Here is a 20651-nt window from a genome sequence, read left to right as displayed (position 1 = left end):
CATCCATTCGGACACTCCACGGAGTTATTCTGGGGATTTCTCACTTGGATGCCTCCTACGATTCGTACTCGTACTCGTGGGGAGACCGTACCCAGTATATTATCATATCTCTTTCCAACCCCCTGGTGGCCCAGTATCGTGGTTTGATGCCGCGGACGTGCGCGGGCAACAACGACACTGCTGCGTTTGTCTCGCTCAAGGGGCTTTGAGCGCCTATAGACACCTCCTACGAGTACTGTATACCCATTCCTTTACTGTGTATCTCCACACGGACATAGTCGCCCTTCTTGTGACGAATCCACCTCGAGCTTGCTCCCGCCCTTCCTCTCCTTTTCTGCGCCGATCGAATTGTCAATGAACGTCGACCGTGGCGAAGCAAAGCCTCCACTTCTCGGCAAGGTACCAGGCACAGAGCTACTCGTACGGAGCTCAATTTATTGCTCGCATCCGACGAATGATGCGTGTCCAGGCTGTGACGAGCGCGAGGATCCTCCCTGTGGAGCTACAGCAGCACTAGCCCTCACGCAAGACTCGAGCATGGGTAGGACACCCGTAACGTGGTGGAAGCAAAAGGAAGAATCTCAACGTCCCAACGACATCCCTGGGCCCCTAAGAAGTCGAAGTGGAATGGGCTGACGTTTGATCGTTTGCATGTTCGACCATGCACACTTGCGCACGCACACGCGCACGCACACGCACACGCACACGCACACGCACACGCACACGCACACGCACACGCACACGCACACGCACGCACAAGCATGCATGCATGTGAATCCGTATCGATTTCTCGGGTTGTCACGGTTGTCAATCCTTTCTGGGCTTCGAGGACTGGTTCGCTGGAGGGTCTTCTCATACCATGCAACGCCATGCATGCGTGCAAGCAAGATACTCAGTACTCGTGTTCATGCACGGTGGGGCAGAACCACCCGTCTCTCTCTCTCTCTCCCTCTCTCGTCTCCTTCCTTTTGAGTTCGGGTGGCGTCGTACGCGCTGGCAGCAACGTCCTCTTTCGGCCGCTTTCTCGTGGCGGAGAGCTTGGCTTGCTTCGGGGGATCGTGATCGGTCGATCGAACCAACTTGCTCGCATGGATCGGACCGCAGTTTTGCAAAGAACGCGCCTAACGGGGTCCTCGTACGGGTACGCAGGGTATCAAGGGGGAGAATGCGCATCGAGTCGTCAGCACAGCCCCAGAGCATGATGTTAGGGGCGACGTCAGTCGTCAACCGTACCTACTCAGAATGCACCTAGCTACTGTATGAATGACACGGCAGCAAGACTAGACTTTGGAACCCTTGTGGCTTAGAGACAATATCTGTACGCTGCAACCGATCGCTCTCCTCGACATCGCGCGGCCCATAACGTCGAGCTTTAGATCGCCGTCCCGAATAGACGGAAGAATCTATCATAGGCCATGACATCGGTCGGACGGCTTTTGGAGCCTCGGACTGGCACTCCGTACTCCTTGATCAAGCATTCAAAGGGCCGGGCACTGGGTTTCACGCTGAGCGCCTCCGCTGTGCTCTGGGCTTCCTCTTTCTTCTCCTGCAAGTCTCCCCAGAGGTGGAACAACTTCTCTTTCAGCGACGCCAGTGCAGTCTCGTTCTTCTTGTCCCTGAGATCGCAAGCGTCCATGTTGAAGAGGCAATCGCCGTCGTCATCGGCCACGAGCAATTGCATCTGCGTCGGACGTCCCTGGCAGCCCGGCTGTGGCTTCGAGTCTTCTACAAGGAGGAAGAATCGCCATTCCCATTTGATCTCGTCACCGCTCTCTTCTTGTGTCAGATCGAGGTCGGAATCATCGTCAGAGGACTTGTGATCATCCAGCTCATCATACTGCGATACCTGGCGTGGAGCAGCAAAATCGGCAACGTTGTCGGGGAAGAAATCAACCACCCTGACTTTCGATTTATATGTGCAATTCTGAAACGGTAGCCGATATGGATTTCCCTTAGGGGTTGTGCGATTTAGGATGTCCGGGTCCAGAATGTCGACGATTGACTTAAACAGCAGTCCTTTATGGTTGTGGATTCGGATGGATGGATTGAGTGTGAGAGGACGCTCTTGCTCAGCAGACCCGGCTGCCGTCATCCTTTTCGCCTGTGCTTCAACCTCGTTGGCTTTCCTGTTCTTCCGGGCTCTGTTCTTGCTTCGTTTGGTTATCAGCTCACCGCTCTGTTCTTCGGTGGGCTCCTCTCTTTGCCGCTTTTTGCGTGCCTGGTTTGGGTCCCGGTAAAATTTGATGCCACTGGCTTCTGCCTTCTCCTCATATGCCCGCTTCCGCCGCAAGACATCAATCCGCCGCTCATCTTTGGCCTTGATCACCTCGATCAGCTCTTTTTCTGGGTACTTCGGATCATCTCGACAGTTGCCTTCAAGCTTCCCCCTGTTCTTGTCCATTTTGATTTGGATGTTGCGCAGGTAGACAAAGTCGCCCACTTTCACCTTTGTGTTGGCAACATGGCTCTGACCGTCTCTGCATCGGACAGCCATTGTCATTTGGCCCCAAGGGCCGGGCCACGCGCTCGGATCCACATCAAGGTAGCCATAGGGGTCACCCGTCCGCCCTTCTTCATGGACGGAGAATTTGTAGTTGTAGAGCTGGCTATTACTCGTATAGTCGGTCAGATATAGCTCGGTCAAGAAATCGTTGCTGTAGATTCTGCGCACTTCTCCCAGTAGGTCTGCAAAGATGTGGGCGTTGTCGCTGTGCAACTCGAGGTCCTGAAGCAATTTGAGCTTCTCCTTGGCCGGCGGACGGGCGCCGCCATTGCTTACCATGGTGTTTGCCACGTCTATCTGCGTCCTCCCTCGTACTGGGGGCCAGGTACTGGGATCTTCCTGTTCAGCAATCCATTTGGCGTACTTGAGTTCAGCTTCGGTCAGAAGAGCCGTTGGCGGTCCTTTGGAATACTGGGAATTGGGCTCTCGCCCATCTTTCCGCCATCGGGCCTTTTCCTTCAGGTCCCGAGGAGAATTCATGTTCGCTACCTCAACATACGGAAGCACAACCCAGGTTGATGAGAAGTTTGATAGGCCCTTGTTCAGACCTTTATGAATCATTGTTTTGATATTGCGGAGGATGACGACATCGCCCTGATCGCTGACAACAGGTAGTTGGTCTGCAGATTTGGCGAAGAACGAGAATTCCATGCCCGCACCACTCAACCACGTGGGATCATGTAATGTGAATGCGATCTTGTATTGCCCGGTCCTGCATTGGATAGGGTCAAGGCTCTCAACACAGACCCCAATAACGTTGAATGACTGGCCTGATGGGATCCGGCTAGCGTTGGCGAGATCCATGAAGCCTGGGGGCGGAGCGACATAGTCTAATGCCATGGTGGTATCATGCCATTCAGATGATGCTCGGTTACTCAGATGTGAGGGCCAATCTCAGCACAGGCAACTTCAGGAGAACGACGGGATATTATTGAGGCTGTACCAGTGGGTGTCAGAAGGTAGTGGCGTCTCAATCGAGCTTCCTGGTTTGTTCAGCAGTCGATATCTCCGGTCTGGGAGAACACAGTTGAAGACACCATTGACGGACGCGTCAAGGCCAGCGCCTGGGACGCGCATTGGAGAAACACGCACTCACGTGATCAACGCCAAGATAAAGTGGCATGTGCTTTCCCTGGAGGGTGACTAACGGGCGACTACGATATTCAACCTGCGAATCTGCGACACCCCCATTTTATTTGATCCTCATTCTTTGTTCACCGCGGCGCAGTCTCATCACTGACCGCCCCAAGTCTCTGCATTGCCAGACGCTTGTTGACTATTCAGATTCCGTTGCTTGCGATACCTTTTAGCACAGCTTCAACCCTGACGACAAGCTTTCGCAAATCCTGATCGTTGTTTACGCCCTGCCGATATCCCTGAAACATGGCGGAACGATACATTCCCGAACATCGCCGCACCCAGTTCAAGGCCAAGAACAGTTTTAAGCCTGATGAGCTGCGCCGCCGCCGAGAAGAGCAACAGGTCGAGATCCGTCGCCAGAAGAGAGAAGAAAATCTAGCGAAGCGAAGAGGTGTTCAGCGTGGAAATGGCGAAATTACCATCGGCGGCCTCACAGAGCCTGATAGCGATGACGAGACGGCCAACATTGAGAGTGAGGTATGATTGACCACCTCTTCCCGTTCACGGAGATTCTGATCGAACCATGTTTACAGTTGAGCACCGAGTTGCCTGAAATGGTCAAAGGAGTCTTCTCAGACCAGATCGACGCTCAGATTCAGGCCACCACCAAATTCCGGAAACTCCTGTCCAAGGAACGGAACCCTCCCATCGAGAAAGTCATTGAGACTGGTGTGGTCAGCCGCTTTGTCGAATTCCTCCGGTCACCACATACCCTTGTGCAGTTTGAGGCAGCGTGGGCGCTCACCAACATCGCCAGCGGTAGTGCTCAACAGACACAGGTTGTTATCGAGGCAGGCGCGGTTCCTATCTTCGTCGAGCTCCTGAGCAGCCCTGAGCCAGATGTCCGTGAGCAGGCTGTCTGGGCTCTGGGTAACATTGCCGGAGACTCTCCCGCATGCAGGGACTATGTTCTCGGCCAAGGAGCTCTCAAACCTCTTCTCAACTTGATCGCCGATGGCCGCAAATTGAGCATGCTGCGAAATGCTACCTGGACGCTGAGCAACTTCTGCCGTGGCAAGGCCCCTCAGCCAGACTGGCCGACCGTGAGTGACACGACAGAGTGCCGCAAGAAACCTTTGCTAACACGCCATTAGATCCAACCTGCGCTCCCTGTCCTGGCCAAGCTTGTCTACATGCTAGATGACGAAGTCCTCATTGATGCCTGCTGGGCCATTTCTTACCTTTCCGATGGCTCGAACGATAAGATCCAAGCGGTCATCGAAGCCGGCATTCCCCGACGCCTTGTTGAGCTCCTCATGCATGCTTCCACCTCCGTCCAAACCCCCGCTCTTCGTTCAGTTGGCAATATTGTTACCGGAGATGATGTGCAGACTCAGGTCATAATCAACTGTGGGGCTCTTACCGCTCTGCTGTCGCTGCTCAGTTCGCAAAAAGACGGAATTCGCAAGGAAGCATGTTGGACAATCTCAAACATCACCGCCGGCAATTCAACCCAGATTCAAGCAGTGATTGATGCTGGCATTATTCCCCCCTTGATCCATCTTCTCTCCAATGGTGACTTCAAAACTCGAAAGGAAGCCTGTTGGGCCATTTCGAACGCCACCTCGGGCGGTCTCCAGAAGCCGGATCAGATTAGATACCTCGTCGCACAAGGTTGCATCAAGCCTCTTTGCGATCTGCTGGCCTGCCCCGACAATAAGATCATACAGGTTGCGCTGGACGGCCTGGAAAACATCCTCAAGGTCGGAGAAATGGACAAAGAGGCGGCCGATGCGCGAGCCCCTGAGGCTCAGGTGAATCGCTACGCCCTATTCATTGAAGAGGCTGGTGGAATGGAGAAGATCCACGATTGCCAGAACAACGCTAATGAGGAGATCTACATGAAAGCCTACAACATCATAGAGCGATACTTCTCGGACGAAGAGGATGCAGGCGCCGACATTGAAGAATTGGCCCCACAAGCCAATGCCTCTGGCTTCACCCTTGGATCGAACCAACCTCAGGGACAATTCAACTTCGCTAACGGCAACGACTCTATGGACATGTAGAATATGGAAATGGAAAGCAGAGGACTCTTGGCCCGATGGGAGATGTGAAGCCTCACGCGCAGACTTTGCAACCTCCGCTCCCCACGATGAGCACGGACGATGTCGCCGAGCTTATCACCCCAACGTGACGGGCGCTGGGACACATACAAACGGGGCTGTCCCAAAGCGCCGAGTCGTCGAGAGACATCTTCAAGCTACGCATTTTGCTGACTTTGAGCACACACCCCGAAGCCCCTTTACAGCACCCCGGTATCCTTTCGCCCACCGCCAACTTCACAGCTTTTCCATCCATCACCAGCACGATTGCTAAAATTCCGCGCCACCACGATCAGATGCACCGTCATGTAACCCCTAGCCACTCGATTCAGCACTCCACTTGTACCCAGCACTGCGCACCCAGCATTCGGTAGAGGCGTTCATTTCGGCAGTGCGTTCTCAGGCTATCGTTCTCGGCTCGGGCGTGGAGAGGAACGCTTGGAAGGAGGAACTATGGAACAATCAGAGACGGGGGCAGCCACGGCCTCCAACGACCTCCTTATTGAAGCTCGGCCACGCATGCCAATGTACATCGACCGTCTTCTAGGCCCAATACAAAGAATTCAAATCAGCTTTCGTGACTGGAGTCATGCGCTTCGCTCTCTTTTTCCCGCAAAAGGTAGACGATCTCGGTCTCTTACTGCCCGAGTAGGCGCTGTGTAGACCGAAAATGTCCAGGAAAGAGACACAGGTGAGCAGGCGTTTGTCCGGCATCACGGACAAGGTCTTCTGATCAGCTGCAGGGTGATTCGATGATTCCTTCTTTCTGTGTGAGCAAGCGACATGCATCCAATTAGGACGAGGCATTCTCATCTGGCTCTGCTGAGGCCCCTCTCTTTCGTGTCCAAATGGTAGGGCAGGGAGGGCCACAGCCCCTCGTGTTCTGGCTTCGCTCGTCAGCCGTTGGACAAGTGACATGGTGATGTACTTCCTACCCCGCAAAAATGGATGAGGAGGTATTGGCAGGCCCGTCTGCGCGGCCAAACCGAGCGCCACTTTTCCTCAGGTTACCCCATCTTATCGGACAATCAGAAGCGCCAGAAGCACGAGAGGATACCCGGCTGCTCCGCTTTCCAAGTCGCTTGAGAGCGCTGCGACGTGCTCCACGAGGACGATTATGCACGATAGACAAATGCCGTGGGTGAGCTGAGAGGGAGGGGCAGTATATAGGTCTGGGTGAGCTGAAGCTGGGAGAATAGTTCCTCTTGTCTTCCTCGTTCCATCTGGTGGTATCTGGAATTACCTGGACTAGCCTTACGAGCAAGCCCCCTTTGAGCCAATCATACGGCTAACCGACACAAGCCTACTCCGGGACAGCCGATTACTGCCTTCGCAATGTCGACGACGGAAGTGAGAACGAGTGGGGCGACGATGAAGGCCGTCAACTACCAAGGTGCTTTCAAGGTAAAGGTGGAGGATGTTCCCAAGCCTACCCTTGAGCACCCCGACGATGTCATTGTCAAGGTCACTACGGCTGGTAAGTGGCAGGCCAAGACCTGGCTTTCGAAGCCGACGGCGACTATAGCTCCTCTGTGGTGGTGAGCACATTGCTAACTGGCGGTAATGGATGTGACTAGCTATCTGTGGCTCCGACCTGCATATGGTAAGCCTTCCCACCACGAGTAAATGATGTTCGGCGTCTCACACTGATGCGACTCTAGTACGAGGGACGTACCGGTGCTGAAGCAGGCATCACGTTTGGTTGGTCTCCGGCTAGGAAACAGCGCAGTTACCGTACGCTAACCTTTCTGACGAACAGGACATGAGAACATGGGAATTGTGGAGGAGCTTGGCTCGGGCGTCACTCTGTTGAAGAAAGGAGATCGAGTTGTCATGCCTTTCAACGTCGCAGATGGAAGATGCCGGAACTGCGAAGAGGGCAAGACCGCGTTCTGCACGGGTGTCAACCCAGGCTTCGCTGGAGGAGCTTATGGTTATGTTGCTATGGGCCCCTACAGAGGTAAGGAAGTGGCGCGATACTATACCCCATGGTATCTGACAGTCACGCACAGGAGGGCAAGCTCAGTACATCCGCATTCCGTACGCCGACTTCAACGCCCTGAAGCTGCCACCCGGAACCGAGAACGAGCAGGACTTTATCCTCTTGGCAGATATCTTCCCCACGGGATGGCACGGTGTCTCTCTTAGTGGGTTCAAACCGGGCGAGAGTATCGGGGTTTGGGGTGCAGGGCCTGTCGGGCTGATGGCCGCATACTCAGCTACACTGAGGGGCGCGAGTCGGGTGTACGTGGTTGACAGAGTGCCCGAGCGTCTGCAAGCAGCGGAGAAGATTGGCTGCATACCCATTGACTTCAGCAAAGGCGACGCCGTTGAGCAGATCATTGAGAAGAACGGCGGCATGTTGGACAGGGCTGTGGATGCTGTGGGATATCAGGCTGTGACCACCGGTGGCGACAAGGAGCAGCCCAATATTGTTCTGGAGAACATGATCCAAGCGACAAGGCCATGTGGTGGCCTTGGAATTCCCGGCCTCTACGTCCCAACGGACCCTGGCGCGCCAGATGAGGCGAGCGGCAAGGGCAAGATCAGTTTGAGCTTCGGCAAGTTATTTGAAAAGGTGAGCAATACCTACTTTGGTCAACCGATGGCGTGCCTGTCTTGATGCTAAATTCTGCCATAGGGTCTTTCCCTCGCCACTGTGAGTACTCTTCCAAGCTCGTCATGGTCTTCCCTTCGATATCACGCCGGTCTTGCAAGCTAACAACTCACAGGGCCAATGCAATGTCAAACAATACAACAGATATCTACGTGATCTGATCATCGCCGGGAAGGCGAAGCCATCGTTTGTGGTCAGTCACGAGATCGGCATCGAGGACGCGGAGGTCGCATACGACAAGTTCGACAAGAGAATCGACGGCTACACCAAGGTGTTGATCCATCCCAATGGGCCGTTGTAGTGGCCGCGACTGATGGCCTCAAAGGAGTGCTATAGCGCAACAGCATCAAGACTTGTGACTGTTGGAAATGGCCGGCTTCTGTGTAGGCTCTTGATGATGATGCTGCTTAAGAATCCCCACCATTTGAAGTGACAAGCTTGCGAGCTTGATATCAATCCGGCTACTGTACCCACATAGCCTGCGGAGAGCCAGAATTAGACCTGGTCGGCCTCGTATTCGGGAGATCAAGGGGCGGTCCAGGCGGACGATCGCCGCCTTTCATTCGCGCATAGCGTCTTTGGCCGGTTTGGTGTTTCAACTCTGCTGGTCTTGTGCTCCCTGCAAGGTCCCCGATGTCGCTTGAGACTGTCTGCTGGTGGCTCCCCGTTGGTCTCTCGCCGCTGGCTAAGATGGTGATGGGAGCCACCTATTGGCGCTGGAGACTGCAGATGGCCCCTACCCGGTACAGTGCTGCATCCCTACCCCTAGCAGAGCACTCGATAGACACACCAGGAAGAGCGACGACAGACTGGCCCCCAATACAGCCTTGCGTCCCCGACCTTTCCCATTGGCGTGGTTCTGTACCGGTTCCTCTGCTAAACTCTCGACCGGCGTTGTTGTTTATATGGCTCAAATTTTGGTAAATGCCCGGTGCAAGCTTGCTGATCCCTGTCAGACACCTTGTCATGGCGAATGAGAAACCCGAAGTGGCCCTTGACTAAACGCAGTGTCGCACGAACATTCGTATTCAGCGTATTCCAAGGTCCTCCTCGACTTGCACTGGCCCCAACCCAGGCACAGGTGTTACTTATCCTATAGCCCAGTCTGGCAGGTCGACAATGGGTCGCGTGTACTCCATGCTGGAGGCAGCAGATGTTGTCTCGACCACCAGGCAAGTATAGCTCTCTCTTTCCCCTCCTTCAGATCCTCCCCTTGATGTTGCGTTGCTCTGTATCATCTTATCCTGTCTGTCGTGCACGTCGTCCAACCGTCGTAGAGTCACGTCTCCTATGGAGGGAGTGGCTTGTGGCACATATTGAGATCGTCTTCCAACACCCAGCACTTCCCGTACAGCTGCAACACCGACCCGATGATTTCCATCACTATCGGCTACGTTTCTGGCATCATCGCCGCCGTGATATTCATCCTTCAATTCCTCCTACCCAATGCCCTGATTCTTGTCCTGGTGGGCTACCTCAAGAATGAACACAGCGCCGTGACCTGGTCTGTGGTGGAGCGCAACCTGCTGAGCTCCATGTGGTATGTTGAGCCTGGCCCTTTGATTGCATGGCCTTTCTGACGGCGACAGGCCTATGTTCCTCCGGACCGATGCAGCTGCCACCCGGGGTGTCGACACCACGATCAGATTGATGACATGGATGCGCCCACTGGCTCTCGGCCTCGTGGCGATCGCCGCGGTTGTGACGCCGTTGGGGCTATACGACGACATCGTGCCCTCTAAAACGCCGCAGAGTGTTGCTTTCGCGTACGTACAGGACCCGGGGCCGATGGGATATGGCACACCTGGACGCAGTGACCTGGGTTTTACTCGCACTTGCGGGAACCTCCTCCCCCTCCAGTGCCCGGGGACGACGGTCGAAATCACGTACTTCGAAAACGCCACTTATGCAGAGGCCAATATCACAAACGATGACTATGACACGCGGATACCGAGAGTGCTGGCCGAGCTCTACCAGAGCGGACTGCAACAGCAGCCGCAGTCTGTCTCGAGCTTCTTCGACATACAGGCGCGCTACTACACATACACGATCCAGACTGGGGTCGCTCATGGAGCCAAGTACATTGCGGGGGCGTTTCGATACTTGTCAAACATGGTGCTGAACAATGCGGTCGAACCGGTGGAAGGTCTTGTCGTCGACACAGTGACAGGTGGCATCGCCTTCCGAAATCATAGCGTTCCCCAGGGCATTTCTTTGGGTGCTGAATGGACGGAGGATCTGCTGTGGGTTGAGCCGGAGACAGCTTGCGCCGACACGAACATTTCAGTCGAGTTCAGGATTCCCTTGGGGAACGGCTTCACCGTCCTCACCGACCTGGCCAACATCTCACTCGTCGACAACGGCGGCTTCGCGAACCTGGTGCAAGAATACCCATATATCAACGTGACAAACGCTCAGAATGACCCGAACTTGGAGGGCCGCGCCTACAAAGCCGCCTGGTTGGTGAACGTGTACACAATGCTGGTCATGAACCTCACTCGACCGAACCCCGATGCTTTCGGCTACATGAAGTCGAAGGTTGGCGACCGGCACCCCGTCAACAAGTACCAAACACCGGGCGCCAAGTTGAATGGCATCTACGCCACCAACCTGTGGCAGTCGCTTCTTGACCCCGAGGCCTATATCTCCAACTACACGCTGGACGATGCACCGAACACCAACTACTCAAACCCGTTCGGCCTCAGCTTCATGAATTACAGCGACATCGCCACGCTGTGCTCCGGAGCAGGAGGCCGTGATCTGGCAAACCTGACCAACGTCCATGTCGAATGTGGCATGATCTACGGAGCGGCGCAGCGGAGGGACGGCTCGAAATCACTGGTGCTGGAGCCGGAAACGTGGTGGACACAAAAGGTGTACACTTGTGCCACGGCGATGAAGGCGACTATCAAAGAGGTCCGATTTCGCTGGAATACCACTTCCCTCACGGGAAATACGCTGAAATCCTTGACAGTCGTCAACGTCAGCGACAAGGCATATCCCGACAAGGAGTCAATGCCCTTGTGGGGAGTCGAGACCCCGGGCTACGAGCTGCAAGATGTGTCTCAGCTCTGGGGGCTCATCGCGCCCGACCTTGCCAACTCGGTCAATCTCTCAACCATTCGGGCTCCTCATCTCTATATTCCAGGGTACGGGGGCTCAGGTATCCTCTCTGCGGCCGTCGCCACCAAAGATAACCTTCCCGCACACGAGGGACTGGCCAGTATCATGGGAGGAATCTTTCAAACCTCCAGCAACGGCGACTATGCCGACTATAGTGGAGGGACGAACATGGCCATGTATAAGAGATGGCGAGATTACTCGACTTCGGCTGCGGCGATGGGCACGATCCCGAACCTGATCTGGACTGATCTGGCCGCGAACATGCTCGTCGGCACCCGCAGTTGGGACTCCGGCAACGGATTACCTCCGAATCTTCAGAAACGCGACGCCGCCAGCGCCAGCAGTGGCGAAACCGGCCAGCCCTTGGTTCCTGTGACCATCTATGAGCGACAGATCCGCTATCACTGGCCGTTTGCCATTCCTGCTCTCCTCGCATTGCTGCTGTTCGTCGTGGTGCTCCTGGCTGCCCTGCTATCTGTCCTCGCGGGCAAAGGAGTGCCAGCACGGGTGCGGCATTATCTCTTTCATTTGTCGTCGGGTCGACTGCTGGGAGAAATCCACTATCCTGGCGAGTGCGACAAGTTGGCGCCGACGAATCAGTGGCTCGCACGTGTCGGAAAGAGGCCCAGCGACTTGCACACCTATGTTCAGCATACTAGCGGTGTTGGAGCCGCACCCTCGCCGTTCCTGGGGGCCCAGCATGATCACATGGCGGGCGGCGTCCCTGGGAATGAGAAGGAGAATGGCATGAATGTCGACACGCACGAACTGCGCCGTGTGGCCACGCCTCTGTCGGAGTCAGACGCGATGCTGGGGCAAACCAGGCATTATGCGCCGGATGACAACTGCGGAGGCGTGGGCGGGCGTCAGCGGTCACAAGCTCTCTAAAGATAAAATTGGTGGTGGTCAACGTCGGGTTGATGAGGCCATTGAGTCCCGTCCCGACTGGTGCGGGCAGGGGAAGACATTCAGATGTTCCACAAACCGCCGTGAACCCGGCGATGGAAGACGGGCCTAAGCCGCCTGCCGCGTATTGATCACGCCCTCACCCATCTCTCACCTAAGTGACTCGTGATTGTTCGACTTCTTGTGGCAGCCACCTGGCAGCCAGCCAGCGAGACTCTCCATCACTGCTCTCCCGTGTTCTCCATATTGTGGTATGTAAACCACCAGTAACGATGGCGGTCTCGCTCTGCAATGCGCCCGCGGCGGAAAAGACCGTAAGCGGTGGCTGGGTGGACGTGACAGGCGGAGAAATGCAGGGTAGGAGAGGTGCTTGGCATGACCTCAATGGCTTTCTAGATGCTCAGGAAATCAGGGTTCCCAAAGTATAGAAGCACGCGCAGAAAGGATTGGCGGAGGAGTCACGGCGGTTTGCTTTGTTGACTCGTTGCCCTCATTGCCTGTGCAGCTCGAACGAACCAACGTGCGTCGAACGAGAGGTCTGTGAAGACAAGGTGAAGAAGCTCATGTGGTCTCTGGCGGCTTCACTAACAGACAAAGTGCCCGATAGCGCGGATAAGAGAGCAGACGAGATGGTGGCACCGGCGTGATGAGCGGGCTGGGAGGAGTAGTGGCGTCATCCAATAGGGAGGGGAAGTGGAGGGCATGTGGGAGAAGCGATGGGATGCGACGGGACGGGGACGAGGGACGAGATGCGCGGGCATTCAACAGACAGGTCGCCATCTGAGGAACCATCTGACCGTGACCGGGCAGTGAAGAGCGTGATCGACCAGATTAATTGTGTACAGGACGAGCACGAGCAACTGAAGAGAGCTCAAGGATTTCATTGCTGAATACAAATCCTGCCGGCACACGGCAGCGCAGAGGATAAACTAAAAGCTGCGACCGTCACAATCCCCTCGTCCACGGCTCACTACCTACTGTACAGTACACAGTAATTGCCCTTTCTGGTCGTTGAGCCTATTACTCACTCGGATCTCTTGGTCCCTCTGCCAAAGATACCGTCCATCTCGGAACTGCGAAGCAAACCTGTGGCGCCGCTCGTTATATCCGTCGAGCATCCCCACCACCTCGGTCTGCGTCTCTTCTGTTCGGTGCGTGAGTGAGTGAGTGAGCGACGGCTCTTTTCACGGCCATTCACCTTACACCAGTATTTTATTTAGGCCACTTGTCTTACACGAAGAAACTCCCTGCTCGAGGCCCCAGTCATTACCTATCTCCTCCCAACGACGACATATTGCGCATCGCCTGCTGAGCTCAGCCAGTCTCCAAGAACACTGCGACCATGCAATGACAGCCAGTTGGCGGTGAAGCTTTTTTCGGCTACCCACGAATTGCGGGGCCTCAATCGAAAGCGAGCATCTCCCAGGCACGCCTGTGGTGTGCCTGCGCTAGCCACCTTTCGGGCGTTCCAGGGGCCTCAGGCGTCGTCGCACCTGCGCCCCAGGCTTACCTAGGCAGGCAGCATGCCTCCATCCCCGCCCTTCCGGCCATTCCGCAGCAATGGCACGAATGCGGCGGCCCATAAAGAACCCTCAGTCCAACCCGAGCGCGTGCCTTTCTTGAGGCAGGAACAGACGTTCCTCAAGTGTCCGACACTCGAAGATGGATCCTTCACCGACGCTGCTGCCGACCGACCCGATGCGTTCAAGGGGCCCACAGTCACCTGCACCCGTCTCGAAACCTCACCGTCCTTTGACGATCTGACTGCGTCGAATTTTCCCCCCAAATGGCGCTGGACAGCGGCCATACCATCGTTGAGAGAATTGCTCCGAGGGAGACACCCGGCGGCGGCGCACAAGGAGCACACTGCTGACCGGAGCCCGTTGTACAAATCGCTTCCTACCACCCCGCTGAAGAGAATCCTGCGCCTGTTGGCTTTTGCCCTGATGATATTGTGAGAAATTTGCCCCCAACAACTCGCAGCTGACTGTGCTGATTCTGATGCGTCATGTAGGGGTATTCTAGAAGTCATCGCATTGACGTGCGGGCTCTTCCTCTCGTTCTTCCCGGACGACGGGGACGACGGCTTGGACGGCTGGAATGGCGCCGGCCGCGCCTTCTCTCAAGAGCTGGGACACTGGCCCACCGATTTCTCGGCCGACGTCCACCCTGTGGCCTGCCACTCTCACAACGACTACTGGCGGAAAGAGCCTCTGTTCTCTGCACTGGACGCTGGCTGCACGGGAGTCGAGGCGGATGTGTGGCTATACGATGAAGAGCTGTACGTTGGACATTCGACCGCGTCCCTGACTCCCGAGAGGACACTGCGCAACCTCTACGTCAACCCGTTGGTGAAGATCCTCGACTCTCAGAACCCCCACACCTCCTTCCACCCGACGCTGGATACACCTCGGAATGGAGTCTTCGACACGGACCCGTCCCAGACGTTGGTGTTGCTGATTGATTTCAAAACCGAGGGCCACCGTCTCTGGCCATACGTCTCGGAACAGCTGGAGCCACTCCGCGAGAGGAAGATGCTCAGCTACTTCAATGGGACCAATTTCATCGAAGCACCTGTCACGGTGGTTGTCACGGGAAACGCCCCCTGGGAAGAAGTCGTCGCAAACCCCACGTATCGGGATATGTTTTTTGACGCACCCCTGGACTTGATGGCCGAAGTGGCAGACCCCGGCAGCAGCGGCACTGCGCCCTTCGACAGCCAAGATGGCGTGTTGACCGAGCGTGGCTCTAATCAAGGCCAAGGTCGCTCCGGTGCGGCGCCCTCTAATCCCGCATTGTACTCTCAGGCCAACTCGTACTACGCGTCTGTGGCTTTCGGGAGTGCCGTCGGCTGGCCGTGGCGCGGCTCCCTCTCCCGCAAGCAAGTCGAGACGCTGCGCAGACAGATTGCCGGCGCCCATGCCCGCGGGCTGAAGGTCCGATATTGGAGCGTTCCCAGCTGGCCACGAGGTATGCGGAATTACCTCTGGCGCACACTCGTCAAGGAAGGCGTCGACTATTTGAACGTGGACGACCTGAAGTCCGCAACGAAAGGCGACTGGAACTGGGACAAGAAGGGCTCTTGGTTCACTGGACCCTGGAAATTCAGGTCCTCCAAGGTCACGTCCTGAATACATTCACCATGATTAACGACTACGAGGAGTATGACTGGAAGATTTGAATGCGACGACACGAAACACTAGAGATGAGGAATCACTAGAGATGAGGGCACAAAGCCCTGCCTTTGGATGACAGCCCCAGTTTCACGGCAGTGAGGGGTCTTCTTCGAGGTTGATCCCTAGCAAGAATAGAAATCCCGAAGACAGTCTATATTGGTTTGGCATCACCGGAGGGATTGAGCATGCCAGACATCGCACAGGCACAGGCACAGGCACGGGCACAGCGAGGCGTTGAATGGGCCAGAATGGAGGGTTTCATTTCTCGTGACTTTTGACCAGTACCACTACCGCCATGATACCCCAGCTGAGAATGCAAATGGGATAAGGAAAGGGAAGAGGGATGCCCAGACAGGTCAATGCACGTAACTTTTACGTCGATTGAACTTCTTCCCTACTGCGACAAAAACATCTATCATCCATGACCCGTGAGGTACCGTTGAGGAATGACTGCACCCCGTAACATACTAACATACATCCCTCGTCTGTTCCCATATCGGCCGAGTTCGACTGCCTCCGACGTGACTTTCCGTATCTACTGTGTAACCGGAGTCTCCTCGACAGCAAGGCTGCTGCCCGGGCTCGCCGCGCCATGAGGCTGCATGCACGGACAAGGCGGCGTCACACTTGTCCCAAAAGGGTCATTTCTGTCTTGGCAGGTTTGGGACATTTTCCGCCAGTCGCTTAAGAAATGTTCAGTTGTCTTCATAGAACTTCCTGTTTCCACTACGGCAGATATGGCGGCGACGGCGCAAGCTCTGACGGAGCGCACGCGAGCCCTCTTCGGGAACAGCTTTGGCGAAGCCACCGAGCCGAGCGCTCTCGCCATCTCCACCTCGTTCAAGCGCAAAGTCGAATATGAATCTGTCCGCGAACTACCCAAGGCGCTCGCCGAGAAACAGGCAAAAGCCGCCGCCGCACGAGGACCCAAGAGACCGAAGATGGCGGCGGCTGCAAACAACCAAATGGCACTGGTCAAGAGCGAGGCGAGTCCAGATACACAAGACCCGACGCGGCAGACGCCCGGCACAGGCAACAGTCTGATCCGCCGACCGAACATGCAGCAACCTCGTCCGGAGTGGCACGCGCCGTGGAAACTGATGAGAGTCATCTCAGGACACTTGGGCTGGGTGCGCGCACTGGCAGTCGAACCGGGGAACCAATGGTTCGCGTCCGGCGCAGGAGACAGGACCATCAAGATCTGGGATCTGGCCTCGGGACAACTGCGCCTGACCTTGACGGGACACATCTCGACGGTTCGGGGCCTTGCCGTCTCGCCGCGGCATCCGTACCTCTTCTCGTGCGGCGAGGACAAGATGGTCAAATGCTGGGATCTGGAGACCAACAAGGTCATTCGCCACTACCACGGCCACTTGTCCGGCGTGTACACTCTGTCTCTGCATCCGACGCTCGATGTCCTCGTGACGGGCGGTCGAGACGGCGTCGCTCGCGTCTGGGACATGCGCACGCGCTCCAACATCCACGTCCTCTCCGGTCACAAGGGCACCGTCAGCGACGTCAAATGCCAGGAAGCAGACCCCCAGGTCATCTCGTCGAGCCTCGATTCTACCGTGCGCCTCTGGGATCTTGCCGCCGGCAAGACGATGGGCGTCCTGACCCATCACAAAAAGGGCGTGCGCGCACTAGCCATCCACCCTAAGGAATTCACGTTCGCGTCTGGGTCGGCCGGGTCGATCAAGCAGTGGAAATGTCCCGAGGGGGCATTCATGCAGAATTTCGACGGCCACAACGCCATCATCAACACACTCGCCGTGAATGAAGAGAACGTGCTCTTCAGCGGCGGCGATAACGGCAGTATCTGTTTCTGGGACTGGAAGACAGGGCATCGGTTCCAGAGCACCGAGTCGCTCGCCCAGCCGGGTTCTTTGGATGCAGAGGCCGGCATTATGAGCAGCACGTTTGATCAGACAGGCCTGAGGTTGATCATGGGTGAAGCGGACAAGACGATCAAAATCTGGGGTCCGGATCCGAAGGCCACGCCGGAGACGCATCCGTTGGACTGGAAACCGACACTGGGAAGGGTCAAATATTGAAAAACAATGTATAGCACGCGAGCACTATTTAAACGGCGGTATGGCTCTTTAATTCAGCGCCGGCGTTAGAGGCGCCATCAAGTGGCCGCGTGACGAGTGCTCCGGCAAAACCCACACGACAGGATATGATACCCCAAGTATTGGACAGCTGCACGCTTCAGAGCTCGATAAGGAATCAACAAATCGGACAGTCATTATGTACAACAAAATCGACTCTGCCAACCTCTCCCGTGGTCTAGACGGAGCACATCATGGCTTGAAGGGGGATTTTCGGTTTCTGCGTATGTGGTCTAGCATACTCCATGCGGACGAGTGGCTGTGGCATTTTTGATCTCCCCAAGAGCTCGCCAGCATCATCAAGATCGTCGCACCCTTTTGGTTTGTCGAGCAGAGCGGCGCCGCCTGGGCAGCGTGTTTGGAGACCAGGCGAGGCCCTTCGTCAGCCTTCGCGGAGCACTCCACGTGTCATACGCCGTGGTCTTCTTGAGCAAATATCCCCTTCTTTTCGAGATACTGGGCTTTCAGGATCCCCAATAGTCTGGCCGTATGCACTCCGATGGCCATTGTCCCTGCACTCTCTCATCGTCCCGACCGGAACGACGGGTATGTCTTGACGGAAGCACAATACTTCTGGAATCCACTGCGATGCTTCCAGATTAGCTTTCGACGAGCATCGTTACAGAATCCGAATATACCTACCTTGCCGTCGATATTGTCGAACGACGAGCGGCTCACCAATGAGAAACACGTGAGCGCGACGATGCGAGTCCGAATAGCTTTGTGTCTCGGAACCTCAAAAGCCTAAAATGCCCGAAGACTCCCAGAGGCGGAATTCTACGCCTCTGCCATCGACTTGACGTCGCACAGATTGATGTCAAAGATGATTAAGCTGAGATCAGTGGGAGCTGCCTCTGGTGGTGAGGTGCAGTGCAGTCTTGCCACAGAAGCCGTCTCGGCTATCACCCGTTTGCCTGTCAAGGCTATCACCCGTTTGCCTGTGAAGGCGATCGGTGTGCGTGAAATCAGCGCCGTGATGGATCCCTGCAGAGCTATATCGACTCCCCCCCGAGCGAGCGCGTATTTGACGAGTTTGTCCACCAGTGTCGGCCAGTATGTTTGCGGTAGCTTGTGAGACAACGATATCGCAGCTTTGGAATCTTCACCGGATGCCGGGAACGGTGGCGTTGTTGGGAATACCACTCGTTCTGGTCGCTGCGACAATCTCACTCTCACACTGTGATTGCGGGCTGATCCTCCCTGTTGAGACTTCTGGGCACGTTCTGTTCCGGCTTTTCATCCTCGATTGATATAGTCATCTTTATCGCAACCGAGGAATGACGCTGGCAACCTCGTGACCACGTTCGACCACCGACTTGGCCCGGCACCTTGTTCTTGGATCGCCGGATGGTTGTGGTGGAGGTTACTGCCGGAGGTAAAAATGCTTGCTCCACCGAGTATTTCTCGCCCGGCTGGCTGGCCTTTCCTTCCTTTGTCAGCTCCTTCCTCGGAATCACAGGTGTTCGGCTCCGTGAGCGAGAATTCTTTCATAGCAGATGCCACGCTTTTGGTCAGGTTCTGCAATAGTTTTGGCTCCGATGCTAATAGGGGCGAAGGGCTCGTTGCCGTCTTCTTCACCCAGACCGATTAATTCGAGTCTGTCTCGGCTTCGCCATCGCCCATGGATGTGCTTTCGATCATGCAGGGTCCTCAAGTCGGTGCATGTGTCCGTGATGATGCAAGACAGCTCAGGTTCCACGAAAAGTCCGTATCGCTACTGCGGGCGGTAGGCGTGGCGATTGGCGTCTGTCCTCCTGTATAGCGCGCTCCACCCCACAACGAAAGCGAAGGCAAAAGTGAAAACGCGCTCTGTTGCGCATCTGATGCACCATGATACTGTGATGCTGGATGGATTGTTTAATTTCGCTCGCAGGAATGACTACACGCGCAGGTCGGGCAAGTCAAATGGATGATCCGTCAGATCACGAGCAGTAGATGCACTTCGATCAATCACATCACAGTACAAAAGCTGGTTTGATCCATGGTCTCCCTTGTGCGTGAGTAATCGTCGCCGACGCCGGCGCGTGCGCTGCGTTGTCCTGTTCTGTACTCCGTACTGTATCACATTCTACTTAGGTACCTGTACCTACCTACTCTCCGCAGCAGAACCCGCCCGGGCTGGACACTGACACCACTGATACTTACGTACTGACATTGTGTACTAATTTGCTTGTTTGCATTCTTGCTTAGCTGTATGCTCAAGTACTCATGGCACCCTCTCGCCGATAAGTCCGCAACAAACGGCGTGCTGGTTATGTGATTAGAGACTTACCGCCCGCGGAACCTGGTGCGGTAGGGCGTGTGTTGCGTGGAAGTCCTTTTATTTTTGTTCTCCGGCGATTTTCTTGTCTGTGCCTTAGAGGTATGAGTATTTCGTTCTTTGCATATCCTCGTGTAGAGTACTACGGTCTACCCTTGAAATCGTCTATTGAAACACGCTATGTGGTCCCTCGCCGCTCCACTCGGCCAATATAGTCATACCACGAGCTACTGTTATTCATTATGTGGATGCATTTTTAACGGGTTAGTAAGTTCAGTGCTGTATGTAGAAGGGAGTGCTGCCGTTTTTGGACTTGCATTAGATCCAGGGTGTGTTTCGAGAGGCCATTACGGGGTAAGACCGTAGTACTTGGAGGCGGAATCTTTGAAGAGTTAAAAAATCAGTAAGTAAATTAACTACGTGGGTTTTCGTTGAGGCTGCAAGTCGAAGAGGGGAGCTACATGTGTTCGATTTCCGTCCCCGTCCCGCCCCACCGAGGCGACTCCTCCTGGCACGTCGAGTTCAGGCCTACCAGGTAAATAAGTGAAACCCGAATGTACGGAGCACGTAGTACGTAGTACAGTACTGACTGACTAGCTAGGTCCCTGGGTATGTAGCGAGTAGCACTCGTGTAACATCCCAACGTACACCGTATGTCTACACGAGCTCTAGCGCCCCCACGGTGCACCACGATCTTCTGACGATCGACCAGGAGATGCCACAGCACCGAGTATGTACCACATACTCGGATATTGTCATGAACGGCCAGG

At 55.4% G+C, this 20651-nt stretch overlaps 6 protein-coding genes across 6 annotated transcripts; 5 read left to right on the top strand and 1 right to left on the bottom strand.

The window, feature by feature from the left end:
• Nucleotides 1-1372: 1372 nt before the first annotated feature.
• On the bottom strand, nucleotides 1373-3343 carry G647_07622 (uncharacterized protein; the record flags this gene model as incomplete). The annotated part of the gene is made up of 1 exon (XM_008731936.1): nucleotides 1373-3343. One exon carries the CDS (start codon nucleotides 3341-3343, stop codon nucleotides 1373-1375), a length of 1971 nt encoding a protein of 656 aa, XP_008730158.1.
• Nucleotides 3344-3886: 543 nt separating this feature from the next.
• G647_07621 (uncharacterized protein) lies at nucleotides 3887-5652 on the top strand (the record flags this gene model as incomplete). The annotated part of the gene is made up of 3 exons (XM_008731935.1): nucleotides 3887-4120; nucleotides 4177-4686; nucleotides 4738-5652. The coding sequence occupies 3 exons, from the start codon at nucleotides 3887-3889 to the stop codon at nucleotides 5650-5652; spliced, it is 1659 nt and encodes a 552-aa protein (XP_008730157.1).
• Nucleotides 5653-7023: 1371 nt separating this feature from the next.
• Nucleotides 7024-8606, top strand: G647_07620 (uncharacterized protein; the record flags this gene model as incomplete). The annotated part of the gene is made up of 7 exons (XM_008731934.1): nucleotides 7024-7165; nucleotides 7266-7291; nucleotides 7350-7389; nucleotides 7448-7648; nucleotides 7701-8266; nucleotides 8330-8347; nucleotides 8421-8606. The coding sequence occupies 7 exons, from the start codon at nucleotides 7024-7026 to the stop codon at nucleotides 8604-8606; spliced, it is 1179 nt and encodes a 392-aa protein (XP_008730156.1).
• Nucleotides 8607-9675: 1069 nt separating this feature from the next.
• Nucleotides 9676-12316, top strand: G647_07619 (uncharacterized protein; the record flags this gene model as incomplete). The annotated part of the gene is made up of 2 exons (XM_008731933.1): nucleotides 9676-9845; nucleotides 9895-12316. 2 exons carry the CDS (start codon nucleotides 9676-9678, stop codon nucleotides 12314-12316), a joined length of 2592 nt encoding a protein of 863 aa, XP_008730155.1.
• A 1541-nt stretch (nucleotides 12317-13857) lies between these two features.
• On the top strand, nucleotides 13858-15465 carry G647_07618 (uncharacterized protein; the record flags this gene model as incomplete). The annotated part of the gene is made up of 2 exons (XM_008731932.1): nucleotides 13858-14288; nucleotides 14349-15465. 2 exons carry the CDS (start codon nucleotides 13858-13860, stop codon nucleotides 15463-15465), a joined length of 1548 nt encoding a protein of 515 aa, XP_008730154.1.
• Nucleotides 15466-16247: 782 nt separating this feature from the next.
• G647_07617 (pre-mRNA-splicing factor prp46) lies at nucleotides 16248-17564 on the top strand (the record flags this gene model as incomplete). Its single annotated transcript, XM_008731931.1, has 1 exon — nucleotides 16248-17564. The coding sequence occupies one exon, from the start codon at nucleotides 16248-16250 to the stop codon at nucleotides 17562-17564; it is 1317 nt and encodes a 438-aa protein (XP_008730153.1).
• Between the last annotated feature and the right edge of the window lie 3087 nt (nucleotides 17565-20651).

This window comes from Cladophialophora carrionii, assembly GCF_000365165.1.
Source record: "Cladophialophora carrionii CBS 160.54 unplaced genomic scaffold supercont1.6, whole genome shotgun sequence".
Taxonomy (NCBI): Eukaryota; Fungi; Ascomycota; class Eurotiomycetes; order Chaetothyriales; family Herpotrichiellaceae; genus Cladophialophora; species Cladophialophora carrionii.
The sequence above is the reverse complement of the archived record's forward strand: the minus strand, read 5'-3'. Positions and strand labels throughout refer to the sequence as shown.